Genomic DNA, 25775 nt, shown 5'->3' with positions numbered 1-25775 from the left:
AAAAAAATAAAATAAATTTTTTGAAAGATGAAAATGAAAATTACTCATAATTCCATTACCCAGAGAAAAATCGCTGAATTTGGTATTATATCTTCTTCAGAGCATATATAAAATCAACAAAATTCTTTGTAGATTAACAAAAACTCAGTGTTCGTTGTTAGCAGGGGTGATTGGAAAAGGTGCAGCCTTTTTAGGAGGCAGTTTGGAAGTACGTATCAGAAGTCATTAAAATGTTCCCTCTTTGGCCCAATAATTCTTGATAATGAGAATATATCCTAAAGAAATAATGTGAGCAAACAGTTGTGTACAGAAGATACTCATTATCATATTTACAAGAAAGAGAAATTGGAAAAGCATTGGAGAGTTAATGTTATAGGACAAATGCAGTATTGTACATGGATTTAAAATCATTTATGAAAAACATCAAATATACAGAAAAACAGAAAGATGGGTGAACAGTAGTGAACACCTATATACCACTCAGATTCAGTTGTTAACATTTTGCTTTTTTATTTTGGGGAGATAGGCTACCGATGACATGATGCTTAAGATGCATCAAAGTTTATCTGTTGCATTTGATTCTATGTCTCTTCATCTAGGAGTTGGCAAACTATGGCTTGCCCCCTGCTTTTGTAAAGAGTTTTTTTCCATACCTACTCATTTACATATTATTTGTGGCTGCTTTCATAGAGTTTTTACAGAGTTTAAACAGGGACCATGTGGCTTATAAAGCCAAAAAAATGACTGTCTGTTTCTTTACAAAGCAAGTTTTCCAACTCCTGATCTAGAACAGTTAACCTCCCAACCTTTTTTTTTTTTTTTAAGGAATTTTGGCCAGTTATATGTAGACTATCCCATGTTCTGGATGTTCGGGAATTAGAGTGAAATTCATTCTTGTTTCCTCATTAAAAAAAAAAAATTACATACAGTCAAATCTATTCTTTTTTGTTATATAGTTCTATGAGTTGTTTGTGTGTTTTGTTTTAAAGTTCCATAAAATTTTACAAAGGCAGAGTTGTGTAACCACCACCACAAATAAGATACAGAAAAGTTTTATCACCTCCCCGAAAATTCCCTCATGTTGCCTTGTAGTAATCAGCCTCTTCCCTACCTGCAACCACTGACCTGTTCTGACTCTGCCTTTTCCAATAATGTAATATAAATGGCATCATACAGCATGTTCAGTCTTTTGAGTCTGGCTTCTTTCACTTAGCCTAATACATTTGAGATTCGTCATGCTGTATGAATCCATAGCTCATTTCTTCTTATTTTGGGTAGTATTCCACTGTATGGATATACCACAGTTTGTGCACCAGATGAAGGACATTTGGGTTGTTCCCAGTATTTGCCAATTACAACTAAAGCCACTATAAACATTCATGTCAACATAAATTTTCATTTCTCTTGTATGTGTATACCAGAGTGGAATTGATGTCTCATATGGTAATTCTATGCTTAACAATTTGAGGAACTGCCAGACTTTCACAGCGGCCACACCACTTCACCGTCCCACCAGCACTTTGGTAAATTCCAGTTTCTCCACATCCTTGCCAACAAATGTTATTGTCTGTCTGTTTTAGTGCTAGTGGGTAATGAGTTGCATCCCATTGTGGCTTTGATTTGCATTTCCCTAATGACTAAATGATGTAGAGCATCTTTTCATTTGCCTGCTGGCCATTTGTATGTTCTTTAGAGAAATGTCTATTTAGATCGTTTGCCCATTTTTTAATTGAGTTATCTGTTTATTGTTAAATTGTAATGGGCCTCTATATATTCTGGATATAAATCCTTTATCAGATACATGATTTGTAAAAATTTTCTCCCATTCTGTTCGTCTTGGCATCCTTGGCAAAAATTAATTAACCATAAAAAAATTAATTGGCCATATATGTATTTCTTTGTTTGTGGACTCTCAGTTGTATATCATGGATTTATATGTCTCTATCTGTCCTTATGCCAGTACTATACCATCTTGATTATTGTAACTTGTAGTAGTTAGTTTTGAAATTGCGGTATGTGAGTTCTCCAACTTAACTTTTCTTTTCCAAGATTCTTTTGGCTATTCTTGGTCTCTTGCAGAATTTTAGGGTGGATTTTTCCATTTCTACAAAAAAGGTAGCTAGAATTTTGATAGGGATTGTGTCAAACATAGAGATTAATTTGGAGATTATTGCCATCTTAACAATATTTAGTCTTCTGATCCATGAACATGGGGATAGCTTTCCACTTATTTGTCTTTCATTTCTTTCTTTCAACAATGTTTTATAGTTTTCAGAGTATAAGTTTTACACATCTATTGCTAAATTTATTTCTAAATATTTTATTCTTTTGGATGCTGTTGTAAATGGAATTCTTAATTTCATTTTCAAATGTTCATTGCTAATAAATTGATTTTTGTATGTTAATTTTGTATTCTGCAGCCTTGCTGAATTTAACAGTTCAGATAATTTTTCTGTGGTTTCTTTAGTGTTTTCTATATGGCAGATCATGTCATCTGTGAATACACATTACTTCTTTCTTTCCAATCTGGATGCCCTTTATTTCTTTTTCCTTCCATAAATGCCCTGGACAGAACCTCCAGTACAGTGTTGAATAGAAGTGGCGATAACAGACATCCTTGTCTGGTTCCTGATCTTACGAGGAAAGCTTTCAGTCTTTCACCATTAAGCATGATGTTAGTTGTGGATTTTCCATAGACCCCCTTTATCAGTTTGAAGAAATTTCCCTTTCTTCCCAGTTTATTAAGTGTTTTTATCATGAAAAGGTGCTGGATTTTATCACATGCTTGTTTTGTCTGTTGAAGTAATCATGTATTTATTGTCCTTTATTCAATTAATATGGCCCTCTACATTGATTGATTTCTCAGATGTTAAACCAACCTTGCATTCCTAACCTGAATCCCACCTAGTTGTCTATATGTCACTGGTGTGGTTTCCTAGCATTTTGATAAGAGAATATACTTTTAAGAGGAAAAAAAAAAAAAGCAGAATATTAAATTAGTATAGTGTGATCACATAGAATATTGGTGAGATTTTTCTAAAGGAAAAATGTTTCCACATTTGATTATCTTTGAGTAGTAGAATTATGAGTAGAGCACCTAATTTTCCTTTGGTGTAGATCTTGATGTGTTTTATAGTTCTGTAATGGACCTTGGAAAGCAGGAGGGAAAGTTGCCTCTTTTGGGGAACAGATGGGAGTGCTGGTCCTGGCCAAGGTGTGAGGAGATGGGCACCCCCGAAGCACAGTCAATGAGATTTGAATGGATATAGCCTTTCTGGAGGGCATTTTGGCAGAATGTACCATGACTCAGCAATTCTGTATTCAGGAATTTACCATAAGGAATTGTTTGGACACCTCTGGCAAGATGTATGATTGCAGTCTTGAACAGCTTAAATACCCATCAGTGGGTTACAAAGAATAATAGTTGCTATTGGATTTTAAACTATGTATGTTTAGATATGTGCCCTTTTTAAAATTTATGGAAGGACTCGTACCAAACTGAGAGATTCGAGGTGGTCTCCTGTTGGTAGAATTCCATAGGGACACTTTCCCTTTAACTTGCCTGCACCCCAGTTTGCTCCTTTAAAAAATACCTTTGTGTTCATGGGTGGGACCCATACTTCCTCTTGGGAGCTGGTGAGAGAAAGCATTTTGCTGTCCGAGATGAATGATTTGGAGGGGCAGGTGACAATATTAGCTAAAATTTGTCCACTGGATGCCCCATCCTGGCCCAGAAGTGTTGTTATCTATGTGAGTAGTGAAGACTATTCTCTGCTCCCGCACTTTAATGTCAGACCCCAAGTTTCCCAGGCCTCCTGCATGTTAACACAGGCCTGCTCCTGACATTTGTCTGGGAATAGCACATAGAACCCACTGCCCATTGTGGGTAAAGGAGAGAATTGCGAGAATGTGACCGGGGCACTGAAACATCTGATATTTGTAGGACTGTATTTTTAGGATGCAGAGATACAGTCTTTCCTTTAACTTAAAAAAAAATGTGAAATAGTTCTTGTCTGCCAAGGTTCAAATGTCTTTCCCAACAACCTACTAACCTCCTGGATCAGATTTAATTTTCTCGCCTAGCTGCCAGCATTAGCTGTCTGAATTGACTCCTCGGGGTAGGAGATGTTTTCATGCAGGCGAACCCACTATTGACCTTCTCCAGATGCCCTTACCCATAAGCCTTCCTGTTCCTCAGTGCTCCATTTCATCTGTCTTCTCTTTTAGGTACTGCTTCTCCGAGATGGCCCCAGTATGTGCAGTGGTTGGAGGGATCCTGGCCCAGGAAATTGTGAAGGTAAAAAGTCATTGCAGAGTAGGTCACTGACCCCCTGCACCATGACCTTGTCGATGTGCCGAGAACCCAGAGATGATTGGTTGCTCTGACCCCACTCATCCTTATTTCCTGCCCGACCCATTCCCTTTCTTCTTTCCCTTTTCCACCCCGCCCCATTCTCTCCAGCCCATCCAGGTGGGCGCTGAGCTAGTGACCTTTGAGTGCCTGCTTTATGCTAAGCCCAGAGCTGGACAGAGTGCCCGTAAGGTGCTGTCTGCCACCCCCTAACTATACCCATTAGTTATCTTGTGCTTATGGTATTTGCAAGGTGTTCTGCTTCTCACAGCACTAAGAAACGGGCACTGCCATGATCCCCATTTAAGGGGTGGACACTGAGGCCCGGAGAAGGGACTCCAGTTTCTCTCCATCTGTGACTGTGGTGTTGAAGCTCCCTCCTGCTCATGCACACAGTGTAGGCACGTGTGCAGAAGGGGAGACCAATCCCAGTGGGGCACATACCCTGTGCCAGGAGCCCCACAGGCTGTGGCCACACTAGGAAGTGTCACGGTCCCTCTCAGAAGGGAAGCATTTCACCTAGCCTTGTCTAACCAATAACTAGCACAGCCTTTTGAGTCTCTTCTAGAACATTTGAGTTGCCAAAACTATAGCATATCCCCAAATATATTTTACTGTCTTTGGGTACTTTGATATTTGCCCAGAGATGTTAAATTTGCCTTTGGCAAGTTCTTGACTGCTTCAGTGGACTTGCAGTGATGCTTTGTCCTTTTCTTTCCTGGAGCAGAGTCGTGCCTAGTTAAATGGTTCTCCATGTCCGTTTTCATGTCAGGTTCGAGCTTAGGAGGACGATTTAGAGACCAGCTCTACTTTGTCTTGGGGGTCTGTAAATTTGCTTTGAAAACATTTGACTCAGTTCAGTGGTCCTACTGTCTTCCTAAGGCTCTTTTTTTCTCTCTTCTTTCCTGGTCCTTCTCTCTAGACCAAATTCTGTCCCTTCCTGTGTCACAGGCAGTAGAATGAGCAGTGAGGAGGTAGGGAAGGAGGAGAGGAGCGTGCGCTGCCCTGCCTGTCATCTTGCTCAGGCCTTCTGCTCAGCCCAGACAGATAGAAAATTTCACCTTCTGTGCCCAATCTGAGCAGTTGGTAGTGGCTGCCCAGAGGACTGTGTTGGGAAGGATCCTGAGGGCTGCCTATGGACTTGGCAGGAACAAGTACAGTGATGGAAGAATAAGGGGGGACAGGAACATAGTGTATTTTTGTAGTCTGTGAAGATGACAGTGACGATAATAGGTAACATTTATTGAAAGCCCATTAGGTGCCTCCCACACAAAGACTGTGTTCTCTACTTGGATAAACTCATTTTATCCTCACACCTCAACCCTAGAGGTAGGAGCTGTTGTCATCCCTGCTGTGCTAAGGAGGCACTGAGGTGCAGAGAAGCGGGGGAGCCAGGGTTGACCAGAGCCCGCACAGCCTGGTTTCTGAGCCTGTGCTCCTTACCCCTTGGCTATCAGGCCTCCGGTGCTGCCCCTACATGCCACTCCCGCCCAGCGGCTCTCTGCACAGCCCTGGGCCACTATCCTCTCGCCCTCAGCCCATTGAGAAGCTGCTCCCTGAGTTTTTCGTGTGGGATGGAGATGGGGGGTCGGGTGGGTGGCCTTGACCTCACTGTTTGCAGTGGCTTCCCCGCATCCCAGTCCTAACCTCTCCCGCAGCCCCCTCCTCCCTGCCTGCTGGGGACAGCTGTTGCCCAGCATCTTGTTTCTGTTTATCCCAGATAGCCAGAGCACTCTGCATTCTTGGTTGCTGGGTGTGTTTGGAATCTCCTCCTACCCCCATCTTGCTGGGGTAGCACTTTACCTTTTGCCCCATGTTCACCCCACGCCCCGCGATCTTGTCCCCACCACTCCCCCTTACTTAACACCGTTCCAGCTTCAGCCAGTTGGCAGAAGGTCTCGCAGTCTGAGGGCCGCAGACCTCCCCCTTTCCCTGGTGGGACCATCTGATCACCGGTAAAAAAGTAAACATCGGGAGAGGGAGGGCAGACGTAAAAGTCTGTTCCCCTGCAGTCATCTGTTTCCCTCCTTCCTCACACCACTCCAGATACCTCCATGTGCTCTGTCTTCGTCCTCTGTCATGTCTCGCTCCCTTAAGTTTAATCATCCTTCTTTTCTCTCCCCACTGTCCACTGTCCATCTCCCTGCCTGCAGAACTAGGGGTGACGGTGACAGCAGCAGCCATCCCAGGCTCCATGTTGAAACACTGGGTCATCTCCTGGAACTGGGCTTCTAAGGTCGAGAAGTTCCACCTGTGGGCTCTCGGGCTCTTCCACCTGGCTGCATGCTTGGGGTCCTCAGATACTGAGAAAGCACCTCTGGCCCCCGTTCTTAATAGCAGCTCCCACTTACCGAGGATCTGCTTGTGCCCGACACCTCACAAGCTTGATTGTGGTTCATACTCGCCAAGAGGCCTGGTGGCCAGCTGCCATTCATCTGCTATTTCATATGCAGACCCAGAGAAGTAAACATCTCTCCAAGCCTCCGACAGTCAGGGACTTCAGAATCCATAGTATCTAGCACAATGCCTGGCACAAAGTAGATGCTCAGTACATCTTCCTCAGAAGAACGGGTATTTCCAGAATAACCACTTGGAATAGGTGTAATTGTCTGCATTGTACCAATGAGGAAGTGGACTGGGATTGGTACTCAGTTCAAGGAGGAGAGGTTCAGGAGGCTTAGAAAACACTCCAACCTTGTAAAGGTCCTTAGGAAAGCGCGATGCTCCCCGGAACCTAGAAACCCTGCCTAGCAGCTTGTGTAGGTGATGGTCTCCTTTTTAAATGGTAACCCTTCTCCAGTTGAGAACATCTTAGAAAACCCACTGATACCCTTGGACTTTTCCCCAGTACACACAGGTATACACGTGATTCAGCGTGTAGTTTCGGGGACTAACTCCATCTCTAAAAGTGCCGTGAACTTCTGTTAACCCCACGAGATAATCACCATTTTCGTGGCTGAATAGCGTCTCCCAGGCCCTCTGGATCCCAGCCCTGGCCCATCCCGTGGAAGGCAGGCAGCATTGCCTTCTGGAAGTGCCACTTCTGCGTCAGTGTGTCCCCCCAGGTGATGAAAGCTGCAGCCTAAGACGTGTTGGAATGAATCACTGCCTTTCTCAGTTGAATAGTCATAAATAATTATTACTGCCGTTTGCCAAGTGGTGCTTCTCCATGTTAGGCATTGTTTTAGGTATTTGAGGTGCAGCATCTCTTTTTAGGAGAAAACATTTATTTTCATTTTACACGGGGAAAGAACAGGTCAGAGAGGCTAAATGATCTGCCCAAGGACACATAGCTGATAAGGGACAGAACAAAGGGACATGAAAATTAAAATGAAAAACGTCTCCAGACAGAGCCCAGTAGCCCCTGGGGAGCAGAATCAACCTCTGCTGAGAACCACGGCCCACATTGCTTTTAGGAGACCTAGGTCTGGGGGTGTATTCTCTTTTCTCCGTTTTATCCCCTTTAAAGCACTTGAGCTGAACCTTCTTCTTTTTCTCCCCAGGCTTTGTCTCAAAGGGACCCTCCTCACAACAACTTCTTCTTTTTTGATGGCATGAAGGGGAATGGGATTGTGGAGTGCCTTGGCCCCAAGTGAACCTGAGACTTGGCAGCCCCAGAGATGCTGACCTGCAGCGAGCCCACATGTGATCCCTGTCCCCTTCCCCCCACTAAGGCATCTCCAGTCAAGGGAAAAGCGAAGTCATTGAACCGATACAAACCATTTCCTGCGAGCGGTGAGGTCTTGCAGATGTGCTACTTCTCAGCACCAGCAGCTGCTAATGAGGGACGTGGGTCCTGGCTGTCTCCGTGCCGGCCCCAGGCCCGCCAGCTCGCCCGAGCGGCCAGCACCTGAAAGCCCCCTCTGCCACCTCTCTCAGTCCTGGTGCCCTCACGGTGTCACCACCCCCCAGGTACCATTGGAGATGCCCACCAGGAACCAGCATGCCTTGTTGTGTAGGAGCTTGCCACCTTCTTGGACTTAGTCCCCACCTGATGTCCCACAGAGAGGAGCATGACTTCAGGAGGGGACTAAGGCCCAGGACCAATAAAACACTAGTGGAACCACCATTCTGAATGCAGACAGGTGCCTTTAGAGAGGAAAAAACATGGCAGGGGGAATGTACTTCCTCCAAAGTTTGAGACTGAAAAACAACAGGTGGCATCTGGTGTGCTGGTCTTGAGTTTTAGTTTAGGATTAGTTGAGTTCCAGCCTGGATTTTGAAAGAGAGGAAATGTTACTGAGACCTGGGGTATTAGGGTGAAACCCTGCAAATTGAATATTGGTGAGGAGCTTGTTTGGAAAAGGCACATTCCTGGGTCCCACCCCTTGGGGATTCTGGCTTATGGGGGCTGAGCCAGGGCAAGGAGCCTGCCCTTTTAACAGAGCCCCTCATCGACGCAGCGTGGACCCTCTGGAGGCTGTTGGGTTTAAGGGCTGTGTCAGTCCTTCATTTACCCTCTGAATTGCAGCTGTTTGTGTTTTTTTTTTATATATATTTTCTATATTTCCTTGGTTCTTGAAAAGGGAACAAGAGAAATAAAGTTATTTGCTTGAGGATTTGTTTGTTTTTCTTCCACATTAGTAACGTCTTCCTCTGACAGGGAACGATCCAGCAATTGCTGTTTTTAACTGAAGGAAATTTCCCTGGAGGCTCTACCATGTCACCGAGATCCTCCCCGCCGCCACCCTTTGTCTGGGTACGCAGCGGGAGTGAGATTACTCAAGTTCTAGAGTGCGTGGAAGCTTCTGATTCCAGCTGTCGGTTGAGTAATTCAGTTACATAGTGGCTGTTCCCATAGACAGCGGTTGTAATACTAGTGGAAAAGGAGTAAAAGTGAGTGATGATCTCATAAAAGTGAAGTGACACTTAGTAATTCGCCCCAAGTCCCGCCACTGGGACGGTCAGGGCTGTGGCTGGGGCGCCAGATTTGTCCTGACTCCAGCCAAGTGTGTTCCAGGTCTCCTCACCCTCACTTACGTTTCTCCTCCGTGGAGACTGGCTAGCTTGAGTGAATAAATCAGCTCCTTTCCTACTTCGGCTGCAGTCAGCGAAAAAGGAACTGGTCTCCTCTGGGAGGAAGAACTCAATTCCCCTGCCCTCCTGGTCACCTCTGCACCTGCCTGGGTGAGGCTGGGGCTGCGTTTCTGGGCCGGCCCCTATTGGGGGCCTGTTCCATGTTGAGTCTGGAGAAATGTGAGCTAATCACACCCTTTACTTTGCAATGTGGGACCTTGGTCACAAGGGGGAGCTGGTGGGTCTGGATGGATAAAAACAAAATTGTCATTGTAGAATCTCTGAGGCTTTTCAAACTTTTCCACCCCTGTACCTATAATGGCAGAGATTGGGCGATCCACAGAGGACCCCTTGGGAATCCGGCGGGTGGGGAAGCTTCCAGCTTCAGATAGGAAATGTCTGTTCTCTTTGCCTCAGATTTCATATTTGCCCACAGTACATGTTGGTGGTAACATAAAAATGGATTTTCCAAGTCTCCAGCAAGTGCACAGTGATTATTATCCTGTGGTTTCTAGAACCTCAGGAGATGTGTAACCCTCTGGGGGAGAGCGATTAGTCCATAAAGGTAGCAGATAACTGGGGAACGGAGGAGTACCAAACGAAAGGAAGTGGGTTATCTTTGGGGCTGCCAACTTTCTCCGCTCCATCTCTGGTTCCTGGCATGCATGGTAGCCAAACTCCGTTAGGTGCTTAATGGTTGAAGTTTCAGACAGAACATTACAGTAAATAGGTGCTACTCAAAAAAAGGAAGAAGAAGAAAGCGCTCTTGGCCCCATCACAGCCCCACATTCCATGATTTCCCTTTGCAGTGCAGACCCTTTTTGTCGGTTTCTTGCCTTTTTTTTTTTTTTTTTTTTTTCGGTAAGTATAAAAGTGCATCTATTGAGATATGCCCTATTTGCCCTTTACGGGTGGGGAAATGAAGGCATAGGTTGGTAAATCAAACGAGTTTAACAATAACAGGTAACATGCTCACACTACCTGCCTGATACCTTTTCAAATAGTTGTACTTTAGCTAAATTGTTTGAATCCTCACAGCAACTCCATGGGGGTAGATACTGTTGTCCCCATACTGCAGACGACGAAGCAGCCTCCCCCAACCCGTAAGGGCTGGTCTGGGCTGACGGCGAAGGCTTCTATACGGAATACTTAGTAAGCACTCACTTAGTGGCGCTGCTTCTTGTGGTCGTCTTGAGGACTAGCCAACGCGGCCTTTGCCTTCGCGAGGTTCTGGGACCTCGAAGTCACCTCTGAAAACCATCAATCAGGCCCGGGTGCTGAGGGAACGCCTTCCGCTGAGGCCAGAAGGGAAGTGGATTTTCTTTTTCAGCTTACAGTAAGACATTCAAGCAGTACTGGTGCAAGTCTAAGAGTAAAAAGATTCTTCCACGTGCCTGTCAGCTCAGTGTTGGTCACATAGCAGGAGCAGCTGACTGCACAGCTCAACTCAGGATTTTGGAGAGAAACGAGAGATGCTTTTTGTAGATGTTAGCTATGTCCACTTTCCTATCTACCTCCCAGAGAGCGCCCATGGCAGCCACTGTGAGTGAATACTTCCAGACTGTCAGGTTCAAACCCAGACTCTGCCACTTAGCCATGCAACCTTGGGCAGGTGACCTTTTTGTACCTCAGTCGCCCCTTCTGTAAGATGGTAACAGTAGAATGTTCCTCTGATCTGTGGGAATTAAATGAATTCATACATACTTCGAGTAGAAATTGCCCAATGTTAGCTGCTATTATGCATGTTCACAAAATAACTACTTTTCTGCATTTCGCTTTTTCTCACCATGTCTTGAAATCGTCGTCAGTTCAAATTTGGAACTAGCCTGCTGGAGACTGTACAGTTTGCAGGTGGCAGTGGTTTAGCTGAGGGCCTCATTCGCCAGACCCTCTGAACCTCGGCTCTGCTAAGCTGCAGACACTTGGCACCGGGGCTCCAAGAGTGAAGTCCACACAGGTGACTTCAGGTGTGTCCTTTCTCTCTGAACAGCTGATCCCTTTGCTTTCCTAGGTGCCCTTTGGACTTTGCTAACAAAATGCAGCCTTCTCTAGCCTTGACTGTCCCTGGGTCTCTGCCTCGTTCCCTCCAGCCTGGCTTGGTAGGGTGGAATTCCCCACTTTGAGTCCTAAAAAATGGTGGGTTTGGGTCGCTCTCTCTTCCTTGCCTTCCGAGACGGCCCCACTGTCTATGGAGTGTGTATCCACCTTTACTTTAACCAACATCCCCCCGGCCCCGTGTACATCTGACTAAATAAATCTACTTTTACTCAAAAAACCAAAAAACAAACAAAAAAAGTAGATTTGGTACTATTAAAAAGAAGAGACAGAAGTTCTGTTTCTGGTGTGGTGGGCTAAGTTTTTAATAGGCAAACCTCCCTGCAAACATCTATATAGTCGATAGATAAAATATTACCTCCTCCCAAAAAACCCCCAAAACTACTGGAAGGCTCTGGAGATTGAACAAAAGCAAATACTACCCCCCAGAAAACAAAAACAAAAAATATTGGAAAGCTCTGGAGATTGAACAAAAGCAGGTAGATTCCAGAGGGGAAATCAGAAGTTACAAGAGCCCAGCACAGGATGAGTTTTCCGAGTGTGTGTGTGTGTGTTTGCTTTTTTGTTTGTCTTGCCTGAGCTGAAGCCTGAGAGAAGGCTACGGCCCCTAGCACTGCACCAGGGAGCTCAAACTCAGGTGGAAAACCAGCTGTCTCACTGGCCTCAAGAACCAGAGGACAGAGCCCGGAGTAACCACAGCTGCTGGAAGGGAGAGCCCCAGGAAAGGGAAACTGCAGGTTATGTGGATAAATCCGGCCCAAGTCTCACGCTGACCTTTGGTCTATGAATTCATGGGGCAGACTAAGCAGGACTGAAGTGAACTGGATCTGAGCTGTCACCCTCTGCACCAGTTTGAATCTAACAAATATAAATATCTCCTGAAACAACATTTACATCCTTTGGAGGAATATCACCGAATCCAGAATGTCTGCAACATAATGTAATGTCCAGGATACAAAAAAAAAAAAGTACTGCCTAGGATATAATCCCAAATTACCTTGTGTCAGGGAAATGTGACCCATTCTCAAGGGATAAGACAAGATGACCAAGAGAGCCCAAGGGTTGAAATGAGCAGACAAGGACTTTCAAGTAGTTATTACAACTATGCTCACTGAAGTAAAGGAACATGTATGGTGATGATGGAAAATAGGAAGGCTCAGCAGAGAAACAGAAGATATTAAAGAACCAAATGGATGTTCAAGACTGAAAAATACAGTATCTACAATTTTAAAAAATTCACTGATACACCTAATAGCAGAAAGGAGATGACGGAGAAAAGGTTCCATGCGCTGGAAACAGATTCATAGAAATTACCTAGTCTGAAAAGGAGAAACTTTTTTAAAGGGACTTGTGGGACACTTGCAAAAGGTGTAATATACGTGTGACTGGAGCCCCGGAAGGAGAGGAGAGAGAATGGGGAAGAAGAAATATTTGAGTAAACAATGGCCTAAAACTTCTAAAGTTTGGTGAAAGATACTAATTTACAGACTTGAAAAGCTCAGTGAATCCCAAACAGGATAAATATGAAGAAAACTGTCCCTAGACATTTCAGAGCCAATATGAATACTAAAAATGAAGGAAAAATCTTGAAAGCAGCCTGACAAAAAGAACGCATTGCAAACAGAGGAATTATGATTCAAATGGTCCTAGATTTCTCATCAGAAACTGTGGAAGCCAGGAGACAATGATGTTTAAAATGCTGAAAGAAAACTGTCAACCCCAGAATTCTATAACCAGTAAAAATAGATATTTTCAGATAAAACTAAGGGAGTCTGTCGCCAGCAGAAATACACTGTAAGAAATGCTAATGGAAGTTCTTCAGGCTTAAGGGAAGTTATCCCAGGAGAAGCTTGGAACTTCAGAATACACGGAAGAGCAATGGAAATGGTAAGTAAACAGGGGGAAAATGTTATTAAAGGGTATTTTTTCTCAATTTATTTGAAATACATATGACTGTTTAAAGCAGAAGTTAATACGTGTCGCATGGAATTGTAACCTGTGTAGATGTGATCCCTGTGACAACTGCAGCATGAAACAATGGGGTGGAGGGAGGGGTCACCGGCGCTGTGCAGTGGCAGACTTGCGACAGTGCTCACTATACATAGGTAAGGATACATTTGTAATCCCTAGAGCGGTACTGAATAAAGGCTGAAACACCAGAAGATAATTTTTAAAGAATTCTTTTGTTTTTTCCTTACTCAGCTAAAAAGGGTTTCTTATTCTTTTTTTTTTTTCTCGGTTTCTTTTTCTTTTCTTTATTTCTTTCTTTTTTGGTGGGGGGAGATAATTTTATATATTTATTTATTTATTTTAAACAGAGGTACTGGGGATTGAACCCAGAACTTTGTACATGCTAAGCATGCAGTCTACCACTGAACTATGCCTTCCCCCCAAGAGAATTCTTAAAAAGTATTCAACCAATCCAAGAGAAGGCAGGAGAGAGGACACAGGAACAAAAAACAGGACAAACAGAAAATAATAAAACAGTAGACCTAATCTAACCATATCAATAGTTCCAAGAACTGTTCCTGGACAGAGGAGGCTGCTGGTCGCACAAGGAAGCGTCCTCTCCAGGGGCATAGCCTGGACTACAGTAAGGACCAAGCAGAGCTTTGCTGTGGGACATCGGGGTGGGAACAACCCCTGTGGGGCCTTGCACCCTGTGCACAAGTATTTAAACATGAAGAAGAATAAAGAAGAGGATGGCATGTAATGAACACCTAGTACCCACCATCATTCTGCTACTTGCTCTTTTTACTCACCATTACTGGTCCTGTATCAGAGTGATGTAGGTCTAGTTCATTCCAGTTGACTTCTGTCTATTCTGTTGTATGACGGGCAGACTTTTTTTGGTTTTTTGTTTTGTTATTTGGGGGTAATTAGGTTATGTATTTATTTTTATTGGAGGTGCTAGGGATTGAACTCAGCACCTCGAGCATGGTAAGCATGTGCTCTACCACTGAGCTATATCCTTCCCCCACCCCCACCTCCTGGGCAGACTTGATTTACTCTTCAAACCGCTGCTGGTACTTGGATGGTTGTTTTGTGCATTGTCAACACTTGGACACGTGTCCACACCCACTTCTAAGGAAGACACTCAGGAAGGCACTTGCTGCCGTAGGTATGTACATCCTCAGCTTGACAAGGCTTGGCCAAGTTTCTCTCCAAAGTGATGGTTCCTGTTTCCCACACCCTGGCCTTTTAGGAACAGGGCCATGTCCCCTGAACTTCCCCTTTCCCCTTGAGGACAGCCAGGAGAAGGGGCAGGAGCTGGGATCTGAACCTGTGTCTGGGCCAGTCCTGTGGGGAAGACGGCACAGGGAAAGCGTTTGGCCAGTGGCCCCATTTTCTGGAAGAGAATGGTAGGGGCTCCCCTTCTTGTATTAATTCAACACAGGCTTTTAATGCCAGGCAGTGTGCTAGGCCTTCCAGTTAGTTTGCTGGGGGGCTGCACGGGCAAAGCCTCACTGTGAGCTCAGCTGGAGCTGCTCTACCAGATGTCCCCTCTGCCTCCCTGAGGGCAGAGACAAGGTCCATCTCATGACTGACTCGTTCCCCAGGACTCCTCATGGTGGTGCTTCTGAGGAAGTTATAGCTCATTCATTCATTCGGTAAGTATCCAGCCCTGCTGACATACATTATCCAGTGAGGAGAAAGCACCAAAAAAAAACCTGTCCTCATGAGACCTAGCTTTTAGTGGGCGCTGAGCAGAGGTACATGAAGGCTGGGTGCACACAGTGGCACCTAAGCCTTCCTTTTGACACAGCTACAGACACCTCAAGGTGCTCTGTGCATGCCCCTCCCCCTCCTCCCAGATAGGGATCCAGGGTTCCAACCAGGCCCCACTGCGGGGAAGGAAGGCAGAAAGAGTATCCACTGTTCCAATCTGTTTTATTGAAAAGGAAACATACAAAAATCATGTACAAAAAAAATTAACCAAACATGTACAGAAAATTCATTCCGTTATCTACAGCAGCGCATATACAGTATTTTACAAGCTGGGCCATCCCTCCCCGCTCCCAGACTCCTCCCTCTTCTGAGATTTCCCCCCCTCCCTGACTCCCCATCTTCCCCCCAGCGCTTCGCCCCGGGGACTAAGGCTGGGGCGGTTTCCGCCAAAATATCCCACCCCCCAAATGAATGCCAGTGGTCACACGTGCTCTTTCTAAACCTATGCAATGGGATTGATGGGGGCGGGGGGTGGTCGTGGGCAGAGCACAGGATTCACAGTCTGGGCCCCTCCTGGCCACCCCCAGATGAAGGTTAGGCAGGCATGTCCACCACCTGCCGGCTGGCTCAGGGAAGATGGCTGGGCGCTGGGCTGGGGCAGCCATCAGATGCACCCCACTCTCTGGCTCCAGGAGGCTAGTGGTCACGTTTGGCTCATTTGCTCTTCATGGGCCCCCTCCCCAGGAGGAGGGGGGGAAGCACCAGGGGCCTGAGGCCAGGCCCAAAGTGAAGGAGCACCGGGAGGGAGACCCCCCACCCAGTGTCACCCCTGCAGCTGGAACGGGCAGCCAGCACCAGCAGCCTTTCCTGAGATGGTGGTGGGCGGCAGAGGCGGGTGGCTCAGTCCCCACCCCCTTGGTCACCGCCGCCTTCAGACGCTGAGTCCTTCAGCCCTCTCTCCCCTGGCTTCTCAGCCAGGGACCCAGGAGTCCACATCTCCATCAGTGCACCCCAGGCTGGGCCTGGGCTGGATCTGGAGTGTCTGTCCTGGCCTGCCCATAGGACAGGCAGGGCTGGTAGTCCAGTATGCTACATGGTGCAGAAAAAGTTCCCCGCGCTGGCCAGGGCGTCAGGAAGTGGGAGGGTCCTGCCCCCCGTGTCCCCGACGTCCACCGGGCGGGTCCAGGCACCTAATTGGGCTCCACCTCTGGGGTTCCACGGCCCCTGGGTAAGGGCAGGAGTCCCATGATGAGATTGTACAGGACCCTCCAGGGCGAGGGGCGGTGTCGCTGCTGCTCCTCTTGTCTCTAGGGAAAGAGAAAGAAGAGGAAGTTAGAGTGGGCTTGGGACAGGGGTGCAGAGGTGGCCAGGTTGAAGGGCAGTGAGGAGTGAGGCATGGTCCTAAGACTCAGCTAAGCCCTCGACCAACCCTCTGAGGTAGATGTCATTATTACTGCTAATCAGGTTCAAATCCCAGTTTCTCTGCCCACCTTGGGTCAATGTCACCTCATCTAGAACATGAGAAGGGGATGGAGAGGATGTGGACAGGATACCCTCAGCACAGCGCCTGCACATATTAGCTGTGATCTCCTAGTTCCTGGTTTTCAGATGAGGTTACCCAACCAAAGGCACACTGGGCTGAGCGGTGGGGCTGGATGGCAACCCATCTGCCCTCCCATAAAAGGCTAATGAGACAGACAGAAAGGAGCAAGGAGCCCACAGTCTCAGTGATTCTAGGACAATGTGTGGTAGAACTGGGAATGGTTCACCATCTGTGTGGAAGATGCATGGAAGGATGTCCAGGCAAAGCTAACCCCCTGCCCTCTCCCCAGCGGCAGGATAAAGGCTTGGGGTGCCCTCTAAGACCCTCTCAGTTCCAAAATGCCAGAAAAGTGGGAACGAAGGAAGTGAGATACAAGACTCCCCACCAATAAAAATTAAAGGCAATACTAAAAACTTGGGAATAGCTGTAGTACTCTCCGGCTCCCTGTACTGACTGCGTGGCCAGGTCCTGTGCTAATTTAATTAGCAGGGCCTGCCTAATCTCACCCCCACCAGAAGGGAAGGAGAAACCCATTTCACAGATGCAAACAAGGTCAGATAAACCAGACTACTGATCCTACTGGGTGCCTGCGGGTGGGCTGCCTGGTACCAGCATGCTTCCTCACCACTCCCCACTGACTTTTGCAGTCAGGAGAAGATGGCCAAGGGGGCACATCAGATTGGCATAAATTTCAAAAGCCTGCCACCTTGCACTGCCATGGAGTGCCACTTGGCACTGCCACCTTAGTGAGCAGACCAACAACCATTTAGCTAAGGCTGAGGTCTGGCAGATTACCCAGGTGTCTACTCTGGAGACACAGGTATGCCCCTGGAGATGTGCATCGTTTGGAGAAGCACCCTAACCCCGCAAAAAAAAATAAAATAAAATAAAATAAAATTGGACAGATTTTTGGAGAATCCTACATATCCATTAATGAGAAAATGAACAAGGATAGTCTACGTCGATCCGACAGAATGCTCCATGGCAGTGAAAATGAATGAACTAAAGCTCCCTTGCCCATATGGCTGAATCTAAAGCATAACATAAAGGGGAAAAGTTTGGAAAGGAACACATACTGTATCGTGGATATTAAGTCCAAAACGCCCCCCAACCCTAAGCATTGTTTCTGGCCTGGTAAATGCGAAGTAAAATAATCAACATCTGCAGAGGAATGGGACAAGCCAGTTTGAGAGGTTTCCTTTGGAAGTGGGGAGGGGAAGAGGGTCCAGGAGGGGAACAAGGGACTTCACAACATCCGGTTTTTGTTTTCCTTTGAATAAGCAAGCAATTTGGGTGTAATGTTCAGGTTGGACAGAGCTGGGTGGTGGGCGCCCTGGCGTTTGTTATTCTATGCTCACTGCTATAGGCTGCAAATATTTTGTTTTAATGAGAGGACTAGCTGTGGGCCTGGGGGCGGAGCCTTCGGGGGGCGGGGCCTCGGGCGGGGCGGAGCTCGCGAGCCCGCCCCCAGCCCTCCCGGGAAGCCGGGTGGCGCGCTGCTGCCGCGCGGGCGGGTGGGAGGGGCGGGCGCGGTCGCGCCGCCGCTGCTGACTCACCGGCTATAAATAGCCCGGGATATATGAGCCGCTCCGCCGAGCGCCGCCCTCAGTCCCCGCGGCCGCGAGTCCCGGGCACGCCGCGGCGCTCCAGGCTGCCCCGGCCCCAGGCCTTGCCCTCGTCCGGGCCGGGCCGTGCCAACCCTGGGGCGGCTCCGTGGACACGCCGCCCCTCCCAGCCGCCTGTCCCCAGCGCGACCCCGCCGCGCAGGGCAGCAGCTGCCGCACATCTGGCTGGGCCGCCCGCAGCCCCCTCCCCGGCGGGAAGTCCCACCTGCCGTCTACCCATCCCCCAGCACTCACCCGCCGCTCGTACAGCGCGTTGAGGTCGTCCGCCATTCGCCGCAGCTGGGCCCCGATCTCCCGGGCCCACTGCTCCTCCTCCCCCCGGACTCCCGGGGCCGCCTGGGTGGGGCCGCCCGCCAGGGCCCCCGGGGCGCTGGGCACTGGCGATTCCAGGTGCTGCTCCGCGGGCGAGAGTGAGGGCTGAGGATCTGGGAAAAGCCGAGGGGCGTGGTCAGGACCCACCAACCCTTTAAGCCCTGGTGTCCTGAGGGACCAGTTAGCCAAGGCTTGCTTCTCCCTTTTCCGGCCGCCCGATTTCTCTACTGCTCCCCGCCTCATTTCTTGGGATTCCGTTTCCCCGCTCTAAGAGCCAGATTTCTCAGCTCCTATCCCCATGCAAAAGAGAGTTCCTGGTCAGGCCTCCCTGGGGTTACCTGTCTAGCCAGCTACCACCCCAGGACCCCTGTTAGTCTGGAAATGTTTCCTCTTATCCGACCTAAGTGCTACTCTTCCAAAACGGGGCCACATTTTGACTGCTCCGTTTAACAGACGGGGAAACTGAGGCTCACCCTAAAAAGTGGCCCAAGGTCACACAGGGATACAGTGACTACACCCAGAGTCACAAGCCTCAGGTCTCCTGCCCTCTAGTGTCCAACCACAGTGAAGCCACGCCCCCGGATGTGGCAGGGGCCTGGAGACCAGAAGGCCAGGCTGTGGCAGCCTCTGAGCCCGGGCTTGGGGGGCTGGGATGCGGGAGATGCCTTCCTGCCCCCGCCCCCATTCTGAGCTCCTCTGACGTCTCTTCCTCCCTTCTGTCACACCAGGTCCTGGCAAGACGGATTCCTAAAACAGACCTAAAATCAGGGCCTCAGTTTCCACACCTGTGACCCTGGTCTAGCAATCGGGTCTCCTCTTGCCTCTGCTGCCAGGGAACTGAGCCAGGGAAGTTTTATCGCTCCTGACCTCTCTGGACTCCACGGACGGGGTAGGGGTGAAGGTGGGGAGGGAAACCAGGACAACCTTTCCCTCGTCATGGGCTGGGATGGGGCTAGTCGGGTACCACAGGGTTAATAGCCTATCAGGCAGGGGACCTTTAACCCTTCCCTCCCCAAGACCCGCCCCCCCCACTCTTTCCCAACACAATGGCCCCTCCCCCCTCTCCTTCCTCCGCCCGGACTGCGGAGAGGGCGGACCCTGGCCAAAGAGATGCAGATAAAGGCAAAAGGCCACCCTCGACCCCTCCCCGAAGTCCCGAAGTGACAGTCCTCTCTCTGCCCACACTCTCCAACTACAGTCCTCAGGGGGGTTAAGGGGACCCGGACCAGGAGAGGGGGGCTGGGAAACAGCTGTTGCCCCAGGCCCGGAAAAGGCCGTGGGCTGCAACTCGGGGACTACAGTCAGATTCCAGAAGGGACTTCCCAATCGGCCTCCCCCCACCCCCAGCCTCCCACTCCGTCTTCCTGCTTCTTGCAACACAAAGACCACACTGGCCACACCCTCCCCGTGGCCCGGCCGGCTCGCCACCTCCCCCAACTTGCTCCCACTACTCCCGTTCCTCGGGGGTCTCCCTTTCGGGGCTCCCAGCATCCCTGGTGCGGGGCGGGCACTCACCGTCGAGGCGCGGGCCTCGGGGCCGGCTGCGGGGACCCCCAGGCCAGCGGGGACCCCCCAGGGCGGCGGTGACGGCGGTCGGGGCGGTGGGGGCGCAGAGGTAGGCGGCAGGCAGCAGGGCAGGGACGGCAGGGGCGGCGGGCAGGCCGGGTTCGCAGAGGCCGCAGGACACGGCCGAGGGCACCAGGCGGCTGAGGGGGAAGGGGCGCGGGCCGTCGCGGGCCAGGCCCTCTACGGGCTCCGGGGAGCTGCCCTCCTGGCGTGCTCGGGCCATGGCGCTCCCTGGGGCCTGCAGGACAGGGTAGAAGGGTGCGGTCAGCAGGGAAAGGGGGGCGCCAGGACCTCACGATGCACACACCCCACCCGGGGTATCCAGGGCACCCCCACCCCTGCACGCAGTGATGAGCACACGTGGCAGGCAGAGCTGGCGCCCACAACACACACAGGGCCCAGATGAGCTTGTGATGGCCCCACAAGACACACCCCCGCCCAGGGCTGACCCCAGGCACCATGGGCTGGCCAACATAGCATCCCATGCACCGGGTAATGGGCACATGGGAGGGACAAGTAGGCACGGGATGGCTCTCACAGCCAGGACAAGGGCTCACACAGGACCCAGATGGAGAGCTCTGTCAGGTGTGTGTGTATGAGGGCTGACAGCCCCACAACACAAATTCACCCAACCTGGGACTCACACAGGCTGGTGGGGCTAACTTCCCGAATACAGTGATGGGCACACAGGGAGGGCAGCCAGGCACCGTGATGGCTCCCACAATACACACAGGGACTTACACAGGACCCAAATGGCGAAGATTGGTGAGGTGTGTGGAGGGGACACAACACACACAAGGGCTCACGCAGGACTGGCCAGCCTGACCTCCCACCTCATCTCCCATTTTCCCATTTGCACAGAAACACTGAGACGCTCCCAGGCTTGGACATGGCTACTCAGTCCCCAGGACACACACACAAACACTGACCAAAACATGGACATACATATACATACAGACCATCTGAAGAGCTAGCCACACAACGCCTACTGGCTGGCACTCCATCCCTTCCATCCCACATACAGACTCAGAATCTCACCCACTGACCCACTCTGCCCACACAGACACACAATGCAGCCATCACAAGCAGAAACACACATAAAATAGACTACGCCACACTTCTCCAACACACCTGCCCCTCCCTACAACACACATGCAATAGATGAGACCTACACACCTCAGGACTCACGCATATCAGCACAAAACAGTCATCCATGGACACACACAGACCAACACAACCAAAACACACCCACTTGCCACCAACTCTCGGACCCCAGGACACATGTAAAGCAGAGACACACAGACATCGTCATCAGACCCAGATGCAGCACCACATGCCGGCAACAACACACAGACACAACAGCAGACAGCAACCCACCCTCCTCCCTCAACCTCAAAATCACCGTCAGCCCTGGACACACGCGCACGCACGCACACACACACACACACACTATAGCGAACTCTAATCCCACACTGCCCAGCAGCACGCACACCTAAAGCACCCACAGAAAACACTGGTCTCACGTGACTAACATAAACACTACACACACGCAGCCCACATGACACACATGAGCCAGCCGATCACAGAGACAAGCCCCTCAGACCCAACACACACAAACACACACACACACAGAGGCTCAGACACAGCCCCATACAAGAGGCTGCCAGCAACACCCACTGACTGCTCCGCACATACCCCACAGAGCCCAGGTCCGCAATTCCCAGACACTGATGCCAGACACACAAGCCAAACAGACTGAAACAACCCCCCACCAAACACACACACACACACAACCACGCAGAACTCACACAGACACCTGGATAGAAAACAGACACCGTCATTCAGCACAAACGCTTAGCTGAGACACATGCCCTGGAGCTATACAGTCAGAAACAGTACACACAGCCAAGATACACAAGCACACACAAACAGCACATCAGGCAAGACGCACATATAAACACACAAACAGCTCACTCAAGCAGCACACAAACACACTACAACCACACACTGGAGCACATGCAGGCAACAGAGACCCACAGAATCACCCCTAAAGAGCACACACAGACAACTCTCACAGAGAACACACACATACGGAGGTACACTACACATAAACAGAGCACCCATCCCTCAGGCACGGCGTACCCAGACAGAACGCCACACAAACACATGGGGACAGTGCGGACACTCCGATGGGCCACAGCCCCCAACATTCCCCAAGACTGACACAACCACTCTCTGCAGACCCCAGCGCAAACTCGGAGCCAGACACACGCACACACCCAGGCGAGACACCTGCAGATCCACAACCCCGCACACGCGCGCTCCCACGGCGGCCCAGACGCCCCCCTGCGCTGTCACGGCCCCCCCAACCCCGCCGCCGCCACGTGCGCCCGCCCCGCCCGCCAGGCGAGCGCGGGGCCAATAACCGGCTGTTGCTGGGGCGCAGCCCCCGCCCGCAGGAGCCGCAGACTCCACGGCCCGCGAGCCGCCCCCCTGTCGCCGCCCCCAGCGGGCGCGCGCCCGGGGTGTGGCCGCCCCTCCACACCGTACCCCCCCTCCCCGCCCCTCCCGGACTGCGGGGGCCGGGGCAGTCGGGGTCGACTCACTTCCCCGGGGCCGCACTGGCCGCCAGGGGGCGCTGCCGAGCCTGCACCCCATTGTTTGTAAACAAACCCGCCAGACCGCTGAGGCACCTGCGCGCTCGGACCCTCAGTGCCTACCGCCCAGAGACCCCAGGCCAGGGTGCCTGGTGGGGGTGGAAGGCAGGGAGAGAGTGAGGCACAGCACGGGGATGCAGCGCCCCGCCAATGCTCTCCGAGTGCACTCCCGCCACCTCCTCCTCCAGGGAGCCCACCCGGCCTGGCCAATCCCGGCTGTCGGGACTCGGGTGCGCACACTCACCCCGGGGGCATGAACACGCCGGAGGGGACGGTGATGAGGGGCGGGCGGCTTCCTTCAGGAGGGCGCGCCCGCCGAGCGCCGCTCGCTGCGGCGGCGGCTGCTGCTGTGACTGCTGCTGCTGTTGCTGCTGCTGCTGCTCTAACTGCAGTGGCGGCTGCTGTTGCTCTTGCTGCTGCGGCTGCTCCTCGGGCCGCAGGCGCGTCCGCGTCCTGACCGCCGCTGCTGCCGATTTTGCCGCCGCCGCCGCCGCCAGGAGCCCGCTCGCATGTGGCTCGCGCCGCGTCTCAGGCCGCCCGGCGGATCCCGGGCCCGCTCGGCGGCCGCTCCGCCCCGCCCCGCCCCGCCCCCGCCCGGCGGATCCCACGCCACGCCCCCGCGTGACGCCAAGGCCCCGCCTGCCCGCCCGCCCGCCGCGGACAAGTCGGGACTTGCAGGCGCGCGCCGCTCCCCCTACCTCGGCGCGGGGGGTTTCCCTGCAGCCAGGGGCGGAGCAGGGCCCGGCCCGGACGCGGAGGCGCGCTGATCTGGCCGCCCAGGCGGCGGGACCGTCGGACACACGCACTGACACACTGACACACTGACTGGGACCCACAGACATACACACCCAGAGATGTGTACGCGGACTGGCCGGCTGACGCTCCAGGGTACACAAAGTCACGTGCTTACAGGGCCACCGGGACAAGCCAACTCGCAGACACAGAGTCCCAGTCGCGCAAATGAACACTCTGGACACGGCAGTGGACACACAAACTCACACACTGACGGGGCACACACATACACACAAGTACGAAGTCTGACTTGCTAACCGGGTCACCGGTCGCGCAGTCCCGGTGTGAAACAATGTTGCACGAACACCCACACTGTTGAGGATACCTAGACCCACAAACCGACTGTGTTCACAAGCGTCCTCACTGAGCCGGTACCAACAACATACACACAGTGGCGGGCCCACAGAGACACAGGCTGAGAGCTTCTCAGGAAATAGAAACTTCCTGATAGGCGCAGCCGGCCACACACACGCACACACAACACCTGTCACAGGGACACCTGGACACACGACTTAATCTAGATGACATGTCTACAGGGACACACACAGACACACCCACGTCAGCTCACAGTGGACACATTAAAACTGTCAGAAATTTACACTCGCAGACACAGATCAAGTCAGACAGAAAAAAAACTGACCCCCCAACAAACAATCACAAAGTCACACCTGTGACAGGTTCCTGCTAACTGGCCCACCGATGGGACACAGTCCAGGAGCATGTACACCTGACCACGCTTGCCACGAATCTGGTGGGGGACCCGGGGCGAGAAGAAAGCCCTGGGCACCTGGCACGGACATGCCCGGGCAGCCCCTGCACTGACTCTCCCCCGGTTTTCTGTCTTTCAGTTCCCTTTCCTTTCTGTGTTTCCCATTGTCACTCCCTCCCCCACTCCGATGCGGTGACCCGTGGTGGCCTGCCCTCTCCCAGGGCTCTGGGGCTCTGTCTCCCCTGCACCTTCCATTTCCTCTGAGTCACACCGTGTCATCAGAGGGTGAGTGCCCTCTGAGTGCCCAGCTCTGGGCTGATGGGGAAGGGACACCAGATTCCAGCAAAGTCTTGTCTGGGTTCTCAAACTCCCTCCAGGGCTAGATCCTTCGTTATCCTAAGAGAAGCAGAAAATGCAGGTCTCATGTGTCATCTCCCTACTTTACATATTGGACACTAATTCAGCCTCCCTCTCCTTTTCGTTTTCCTCATTCACTCAATCATGCATTTCCCCTTTCTTTTCTCTTCCTTCCAGTGTTTTTCAAACAATGGGTCAGGACCCATATGAACAAACCATGGATGGTGAAATCAACTTGCGGACCTTACTGTGTTTTATTCAAATTTACTGAGATATATTTACCTGCCATAAAAGTCACTCTTTTTAGGTGTAGAGTTTGGTGAGTTGTGACAAGTATGCACGATTGTACACCACTATAATCAAGATGAGCCATTTCTATCACCCCCCACACTTTCCTTGTGTCCCTGTATAGTCACTCCTTCTACCTGCAACTGTTCAATCCCCAGTACCTCCATTAAAAAAATAGAATATCATTTTTAAAATCATGATGTCAAAGGAAAATATTGTTTTGTGAAAATTTTATTGATGCATAGTGAATATATACCAAGTTACACAGAAAGTGGATGTATTTCTGCCTATAAATCGAGTTGAAAGGTGTTGGAGAAATGCTGCTTTGGACATTTATTAAATGAGATCATGCATGGAAGTCATGAAAGACAGTGTCTCACATGCAGTAAGTGCCTAATCAGTGTTAGCTATTATCACCGGTATAACTCAATATTGCCAGTGTTTGCTCTGTGCCTGGCGGTGATGAAGTTGGAAGAGAGGCTCATGGACCAGCCTGGACCTGTTACTGATTGGTGCCCTAAAGCTGCCCAGTATATGTCGGGAGACCAGGAAGCCAGATGTGTCGGAATGTTCTCAGAAGAAAACAAGCGTGAAGGAGCCTGGCTTGGTGGGTAGGAGTGGGAGAGGAGGACAGGGCCAGGAATCTAACAGGCCATCAGCTTTGGCATCAGTCACGATCCTTCCCACTATGCAGTCCCGATCCTGTTCCAAATTCTGGCATCCTATCACCACAGACCGGGGTGTGGGAGTGTCTCCAACTCAAGAGCCAATGTGAAATAAATGAGAGAAATGAGTCCAGGGGAATACGAAAGGGCGTGGTGGGGACTGTGGCTAA

At 50.6% G+C, this 25775-nt stretch overlaps 2 protein-coding genes and 1 long non-coding RNA gene across 8 annotated transcripts in view; 1 reads left to right on the top strand and 2 right to left on the bottom strand.

The window, feature by feature from the left end:
- The window catches only part of SAE1 (SUMO1 activating enzyme subunit 1), a 60969-nt gene extending 52059 nt beyond the window's left edge, over positions 1-8910 (top strand). For 2 of the 3 annotated variants that reach the window (XM_006190599.3, XM_014564241.2), the window contains 2 exons: positions 4228-4297; positions 7855-8910. In XM_006190599.3, the coding sequence (XP_006190661.1) occupies positions 4228-4297; positions 7855-7947 (163 nt within the window). In that variant the 3' untranslated portion in view covers positions 7948-8910. Of the gene's footprint in view, positions 1-4227; positions 4298-7854 lie in introns of those variants that run through there. The other variant, XM_006190600.3, reaches the window with a different exon arrangement.
- Positions 712-13299, bottom strand: LOC116665666. The gene is made up of 3 exons (XR_004322291.1): positions 13290-13299; positions 12908-12910; positions 712-798 (listed from the first exon to the last, which is right to left on the bottom strand). It is a non-coding gene; the product is annotated as an uncharacterized LOC116665666 (long non-coding RNA).
- A 1995-nt stretch (positions 13300-15294) lies between these two features.
- Positions 15295-23176, bottom strand: BBC3 (BCL2 binding component 3). Of its 4 annotated transcripts, none has more exons than XM_032485707.1 (4): positions 23039-23176; positions 20087-20375; positions 18494-18684; positions 15295-16398 (listed from the first exon to the last, which is right to left on the bottom strand). In XM_032485707.1, the coding sequence occupies exons 2-4, from the start codon at positions 20358-20360 to the stop codon at positions 16282-16284; spliced, it is 582 nt and encodes a 193-aa protein (XP_032341598.1). In that variant the 5' UTR covers positions 20361-20375; positions 23039-23176; the 3' UTR covers positions 15295-16281. The 4 variants fall into 4 exon arrangements, with proteins under 4 accessions (XP_032341598.1, XP_032341599.1, XP_032341597.1 ...); XM_032485708.1 differs by lacking the exon at positions 23039-23176 and adding an exon at positions 22417-22525; XM_032485706.1 differs by lacking the exon at positions 23039-23176 and adding an exon at positions 22430-22519.
- Between the last annotated feature and the right edge of the window lie 2599 nt (positions 23177-25775).

Source organism: Camelus ferus, chromosome 9 (assembly GCF_009834535.1).
Source record: "Camelus ferus isolate YT-003-E chromosome 9, BCGSAC_Cfer_1.0, whole genome shotgun sequence".
NCBI classification, from domain to species: Eukaryota; Metazoa; Chordata; class Mammalia; order Artiodactyla; family Camelidae; genus Camelus; species Camelus ferus.
The sequence above is the reverse complement of the archived record's forward strand: the minus strand, read 5'-3'. Positions and strand labels throughout refer to the sequence as shown.

What these genes read in the sequence shown, in the direction of transcription:
- BBC3 (XM_032485707.1), bottom strand. Translation starts at nt 20,360, where the DNA reads ATGGCCCGAGCACGCCAGGAGGGCAGCTCCCCGGAGCCCGTAGAGGGC. An exon ending in CCGAGGCCCGCGCCTCGACG is followed by an intron (nt 18,685 to 20,086) that starts GTGAGTGCCCGC and finishes GGCTTTTCCCAG; the next exon opens with ATCCTCAGCCCTCACTCTCG. An exon ending in ACGCGCTGTACGAGCGGCGG is followed by an intron (nt 16,399 to 18,493) that starts GTGAGTGCTGGG and finishes CTCTTTCCCTAG; the next exon opens with AGACAAGAGGAGCAGCAGCG.